We start from the raw sequence: 7,077 nt of genomic DNA on the forward strand, positions 1-7,077 counted from the left end.
AAGAAGTTGGGTCCTAGGAAAGTTTGGTCTATGGCTGGAAAAATATATTGGTGGAATGAACAAGAAAACAAGAAGTGCATCATCAACAACACTGATGATCTGTCCCTATATTGATGTGGTAGACCTATTAATATTTACTAAGTTATTTATCTGTATACATCCTTTTCGGTGATAAGTTTTTCCGCCTCTAGAGAATTTATCGATTTATCAGTAAACATGTCTTTATTTTTATACTGTAAATACTGCTAAAATTTTGAAATATGAAATACGTGTTTGTTTATTTTGAAAGACTGAATTATATTATAANTAAAAAACATTGATCAATGAAAGATAAAGATATTTAAAACAAAATTTTAACAAATTTAAAAACAAAAGTTTCATTTAACCAATCAAATTTGAAAAGTAATATAAATAAAGAGATCTCAAATTCTAATTTTAGTATAAGTCTAGATTAAGAAAATTTGTATAACTGTATATCTGAACATTGTAGTAAATATAGCTGACACTTATCCGATTTATTTATTATTCCATGTGTGATATTTGAGGAAAATCTATATAGTGAGATAAACTAAATTTATGACAAAGAAATAAGGAGATTCTTGCTTGAATAAAATATTGAACCCGCCTCCTGCTCGAGAGAGTTGCTAACATAAAACAAAATAAAATATAAAAATAAAAAAAAACTTAAGCAAAATTTTAAATAAAATAAAGTGTAAAATAGAGGCCATTTAAGCATTAGCAGGTAAATATAAGACTTGTGAATTGTATTTACGTCTTTAACATATATACTACACTACACATAACATACTTTATTGACACACATATACAGGGGCTATTCAAAACGTACTCAAAACATTAATTTCCAAAATTGAACATTCATACATAAAATTTTAACTAACACATAAAACAACATTCAACACAACAATAACTACTCTTAACAGAAATGTTTCCAATTTTTTTTATTCTTTTGAATACTGCTTTGAAATCGAAAAAAAACTNAGTAAATATTCCAAATTACATTTTAGTTCGACAAGACAGACATGGCAGAGGTGGAGGAGTTGCATTTTATATTAAAAATAACTTCAAATATAAAATTGTAAAGGTACCTGAGAATAATTTTTTAGAAAGTTTATGGATTTCCATTAAGTTAGGTGGTAAAAATGTATGTCTGGGGACTTTATACCGACCTCCTGACATTGATATAGTAAGTAGTTTAACGGAATTAGAAAATATGTTATCCATGTTATTGCCCGAATATGATGAGGTAGTATTTGGAGGTGATTTAAATATAGACTTACTTAATGCTAATGGTCTGAATGCCGTACGTTTGGTTAGTTTATTCAATAGATATGGTATGTTTCAGTTATGTACTGAGGCTACAAGAATCACTAATAATTCTAGAACGCTACTGGATTTAATTGTATCTTCAAATTTGGATATAGTAAATGATACAGTCGCTTTAAATATGGAGGGTATATCTGACCATCATTTAGTTAAATGTACCATTAAGCTAAAAAAAGACAAAATTGTTCCTAAGATTGTTACTTACCGTGATTTTTCTCATTTTAATTACGATAACTTTTTAAGAGATTTATTTTCTGTTAACTGGGATTTTATATTTTCACTCGATAGTGTAGATGATATGATAAATTTTTGGAATGAAAATATCATTGACGTTTTTAATTTTCACGCACCTGAGAAAACGGCGAGAATTACTAAAGCCTCCGCTCCTTGGTTAACACCAAATCTAAAATTGATGATTAAACTTAAAAATGCTGCATATAAAAGATATAAATCTGCTCTTACTCAGGAATCGTTTAATGAATATAAAGAAATGCGTAATTTTGTTAATAATGCCATCAAGTCTGAAAAGAAGGCTTTTTTAACTTATAAATTTAAACAAGAAACAGACACCTTCTGGAGAACTTTAAAAAAATTAAATTTAACGAAGTGTAAAAACAATATAATTTTCCCATATGACTCAGAATCATTTAATGACTTTCTTGTTAATAACATTCCCCAAACAAATTTAAATCATGACCAATTTACTGATGCAGTTATAGATAATTATAATACAATTTTTACTGAAGATGGGTTTTCGTTTTCTGACATAACAACTGAGGAGGTAAATAAAGCAATAAGTACTATAAAAACTCAAGCTAAAGGCTCTGACAATATTAATCTAAGGCTTCTTAATATAGTTATGCCACATTTAATACCACATATTACATTTATCATTAATACATGTCTAAAGACAGGGACNTGCACTTCACTTCACAATAAACACGTCCGCTCAGTTCGGCCGCTCGCTCGAGAATGGGATAAAGAGGGATAATCCCCCTCGATCCCAAATCATTGAGGCCAATTTTTAGCCATGGAGTAATGGCGCACTTCCCGATCTAGTACTTTTATTTTACGTCCGCTGGCAACACTGGTGGTAACCACTAACTCGCCACTAACCTAAAAATCGAAGTAAATGTAAATATTGCAATTTGTATTTAAGATTTAAGATTTAAGAATTTACTAAATGAAAAGTTTCCCCCCCTTCACTATTTCGTGCGTACGGGACACTAGAACACTGTAATTGTAGTAAATATGTAAACGAGCAATCCAGTCCAACTAAAATACAAAAGAAAACAACTAATATTTTGAGTTTGAGGTTATAATATAAACATATTAATTGTATATCCATATTTGCTTGGCTATACTTATTTATACTCATTGTTTCTGATAAACATTGTTATACATGTATTGGTTTTAACGATGTTTATCTTAGCAGAAATGAAAAATGTTACCCGAATCCCACCTGAGTTATTTAATTTGAAACTAAATGATGCAATAGCTGGAGAATTAAATAAAAAGCTTGCCAATAAGGTCTGTATGTAGTGTTAAATCTGTGATTTAATGTTACATTTTTTTTCTTTTTAGGTAGTTTTAAATGTCGGACTGTGCATTGCTCTTTTCGATATTGTAAGTTTGCAAGAGTGTTTTATATTTCCTGGAGATGGAGCTTCACATACCCGAGTAACATTTCGATACATCGTCTTTAGACCTTTTATAGAAGAGGTACTGATAGGAAAAATTAGAAGTTGTAGTCAAGAAGGTGTTCATGTAACATTAGGATTTTTTGATGACATTTTAATCCCCCCAAGTGCATTACAACATCCTTCTAAATTTAATGAAACAGAGCAAGCTTGGGTATGGGAATATGATACTGGTGATGGTAGTAAACATGATTTGTTTATGGATGCTGGAGAATCTATAAGATTTAGAGTCACAGCAGAAGTGTTTAATGAGACTTGCCCAACTGGACCCGCAACTATGCAGGAAAACCAGGAAAATGTTGAAAATAAAGTACCATACAGTTTAACCGTAAGTAATTCTTGATATATCAATCCATTTCATAGGTTAAGGAGAATATTGTGAATATTTTTATTCTTGTATTGTCAAATTATAAGTATTTTTTGTTAATTTTTTAGCAAAATCTAAACTTGTTTGTTTCAGGGAAGTATAAATGAACCTGGCTTAGGACTGTTAAGTTGGTGGGATAACTGATAGTTAAATTTTTTAAAAGTTGCTTGTAAATTTTTATTTATATATACATTTTAATTAAAATTGTTTTCATATACCTACCTTTCAGTTATATATTTTTTAATTGCAAAACTAAAAGACTAACATGAAACCGATAAAAAAATATAGTGTCTAACATACTATTTAATATATAAATACCAAAACTAGTTGTGTTGCACAACTTATCACATATTTTTAGACAGAGCTGTATTTAAAGAGTGAAGAGCCAATATTTTCTTGCATTTGTGCAAATTTTCTGAAAAAATCGGTTAGGTTCATTTTTACAGTATATTTTAAGTAACACACTTTTAAAGCCTACTTGGTTTTGTAGTTTAACAATGCATCGAATAAGAACTACTTTTACAGCTCAAAGTAAAATATATCTTACACTGTAGTAATGTTTGCTGGTTTTATTCACAAAATATATACATTTACGTATAATGGACCAACTGGAAGGTAAATAATAACATTACTAAATGAAAACGAACAATAGGAAATGTATTGAGAGTGTTATTGCACAATTCTAGTATCAAATGTAACAAGTGGACAATAGGTGTTTGCTTATTCTATCACGAGGCAGCGTGGAAGATGTTCTCTCAAATAGTCAAACAGTTCTTTAGACGCCCCTGGACAATTTGTTAGTTCTAATTCTCTCATATGCCGAAGTTGGATCAGACTTGATAAGCCGCTAGACGTTAGCAAAGGACACCCTGTAAAAATAATTTATTAAGAACAATGTACCTAATATTGGAACAAAGAAAAAAAAAGGAAAAAGGGATTTTACACAATTCTGTACTTTTTCTCTACCACCAGTTCAAGATCAATTTTTATAAACAATTTTTTGATAAGGTCGTAATGTGTATCAGTATTTTGTTCATGAAACCAGTAGCAGAGAAAAAATACAAAATCTTGTTAAACAAACTTTATTTCCTATTACTTATAACATAGTTACCATACAAGTTGGTCACTTTAAAGGTATACACCATTAGTAGATTAGTAGATTACACTACTATACACATATACTACTATACTAATATACACATATACACCATTAGTAGATTAGTAGATTTAGATAGCGTTATTCGGATCAACCAGGCAAGTGTTGATGACAAGAGACCTGGTGCAGTTATTGTAAATTTTGTCACTAATATCAAGCGTAATGAGGTATACAATGCAAAGAAACATTTGAAAAACAAAAAGACAACAAGAAAACAAATATTTGAAGACCTGACAAAAAAACCTTACCAGTTATTACTTGCCGCTAAAAAGAAGTTGGGTCCTAGGAAAGTTTGGTCTATGGCTTGAAAAATATATTGGTGGAATGAACAAGAAAACAAGAAGTGCATCATCAACAACACTGATGATCTGTCCCTATATTGATGTGGTAGACCTATTAATATTTACTAAGTTTTTTCTCTGTATACATCCTTTTCGGTGATAAGTTTTTCCGCCTCTAGAGAATTTATCGATTTATCAGTAAACATGTCTTTATTTTTATACTGTAAGTACTGCTAAAATTTTGAAATATGAAATATGTGTTTGTTTATTTTGAAAGACTGAATTATATTATAAATGAACACTATTATTAGTATTCCCTTCTCGTTTCACAATATTTGGTAATATTGTCTCATCTGCTATCATTTATATACATTTTTTTTCTTTTTTTTTATGTTATGTGGTATGTGTTTTGCAAAATAGTCTAATTATATGCCTAAAAAATGTCTGGACAAACACAAAATTTCATCTTTATAGTAATTAACTAGATGTAATACTGTGCATACATAATACTTTTTAGCTAATACATTTTGTTTTCCTTCGTAGCAAATTTTATAATTTTTTTGTTTGTATATTTTTGCTTTTAAATTGGTACTTATCTAACCATTATATCAAATATTTTTCTCATATAACGGCTATTAATTTTAATTGTGAAAGCAGGTAGTTCACGTTATAATGCAGGGTGCAATGAAGGATAAAAACGAGGTGGAGGAGTTGCATTTTATATTAAAAATAACTTTTTTTTTTTTTTAAAAAAAAACACCACAGAAATGAGACAACCCCCAAATCCAAAAGCCAAAGGCTTGTGCGGAAGGGGGCTACACTTGAAAAAACGCGGACAAACACCCATTATCCATCGACATTGCCAGTGCCGACACTTCAAATATAAAATTGTAAAGGTACCTGAGAATATTTTTTTAGAAAGTTTATGGATTTCCATTAAGTTAGATGGTAAAAATGTATGTCTGGGGACTTTATACCGACCTCCTGACATTGATATAGTAGGTAGTTTAACGGAATTAGAAAATATGTTATCCATGTTATTGCCCGAATATGATGAGGTAGTATTTGGAGGTGATTTAAATATAGACTTACTTAATGCTAATGGTCTGAATGCCGTACGTTTGGTTAGTTTATTCAATAGATATGGTATGTTTCAGTTATGTACTGAGGCTACAAGAATCACTAATAATTCTAAAACGCTACTGGATTTAATTGTATCTTCAAATTTGGATATAGTAAATGATACAGTCGCTTTAAATATGGAGGGTATATCTGACCATCATTTAGTTAAATGTACCATTAAGCTAAAAAAAGACAAAATTGTTCCTAAGATTGTTACTTACCGTGATTTTTCTCATTTTAATTACGACAACTTTTTAAGAGATTTATTTTCTGTTAACTGGGATTTTATATTTTCACTCCATAGTGTAGATGATATGATAAATTATTGGAATGAAAATATTGACATTTTTAATTTTCATGCACCTGAGAAAACGGCGAGAATTACTAAAGCCTCTGCTCCTTGGTTAACACCAAATCTAAAATTGATGATTAAACTTAAAAATGCTGCGTATAAAAGATATAAATCTGCTCTTACTCAGGAATGTTTTAATGAATATAAAGAAATGCGTAATTTTGTTAATAATGCCATCAAGTCTGAAAAGAAGGCTTTTTTAACTTATAAATTTAAACAAGAACCAGACACCTTCTGGAGAACTTTAAAAAAATTAAATTTAACGAAGTGTAAAAACAATATAATTTTCCCATTTGACTCAGAATCATTTAATGACTTTCTTGTTAATAACATTCCCCAAACAAATTTAAATCATGATCAATTTACTGATGCAGTTATAGATAAGTACAATACAATTTTTACTGAAGATGGGTTTTCGTTTTCTGACGTAACAACTGAGGAGGTAAATAAAGCAATAAGTACTATAAAAACTCAAGCTAAAGGCTCTGACAATATTAATCTAAGGCTTCTTAATATAGTTATGCCACATTTAATACCACATATTACATTTATCATTAATACATGTCTAAAGACAGGGACATTTCCATCTGCTTGGAAAGATGCTAACGTATTACCTTTACCTAAAGTTGATAACCCTCAAGATATTACCCAATTTCGTCCAATAAGTATACTCCCAACTATATCTAAAGTTCTTGAAAAAGTTGTGTGCTGGCAGTTAAGTAGTTATTTATCAAAGAAAGAGGTATTGCCCATAA

General features: G+C 29.8%; 2 protein-coding genes across 2 annotated transcripts in view; one reads left to right on the forward strand and one right to left on the reverse strand.

Annotated features, from left to right (window-relative positions):
* Positions 1-2,454: 2,454 nt before the first annotated feature.
* LOC108910000 (DNA-directed RNA polymerase III subunit RPC8) lies at positions 2,455-3,960 on the forward strand. Its single transcript, XM_018714486.1, has 3 exons — positions 2,455-2,874; positions 2,929-3,372; positions 3,505-3,960. The coding sequence occupies exons 1-3, from the start codon at positions 2,764-2,766 to the stop codon at positions 3,553-3,555; spliced, it is 606 nt and encodes a 201-aa protein (XP_018570002.1). The 5' UTR covers positions 2,455-2,763; the 3' UTR covers positions 3,556-3,960.
* Positions 3,961-4,047: 87 nt separating this feature from the next.
* The window catches only part of LOC108909999 (F-box/LRR-repeat protein 16), a 39,079-nt gene continuing 36,049 nt past the window's right edge, over positions 4,048-7,077 (reverse strand). Inside the window, exon 5 of the mRNA XM_018714484.1 lies at positions 4,048-4,280. Coding sequence (XP_018570000.1) covers positions 4,132-4,280 — 149 coding nt within the window. The 3' untranslated portion in view covers positions 4,048-4,131. The remainder of the gene's footprint in view (positions 4,281-7,077) is intronic.

Source organism: Anoplophora glabripennis, unplaced genomic scaffold (genome assembly GCF_000390285.2).
Source record: "Anoplophora glabripennis isolate ALB-LARVAE unplaced genomic scaffold, Agla_2.0 scaffold674, whole genome shotgun sequence".
Taxonomy (NCBI): domain Eukaryota; kingdom Metazoa; phylum Arthropoda; class Insecta; order Coleoptera; family Cerambycidae; genus Anoplophora; species Anoplophora glabripennis.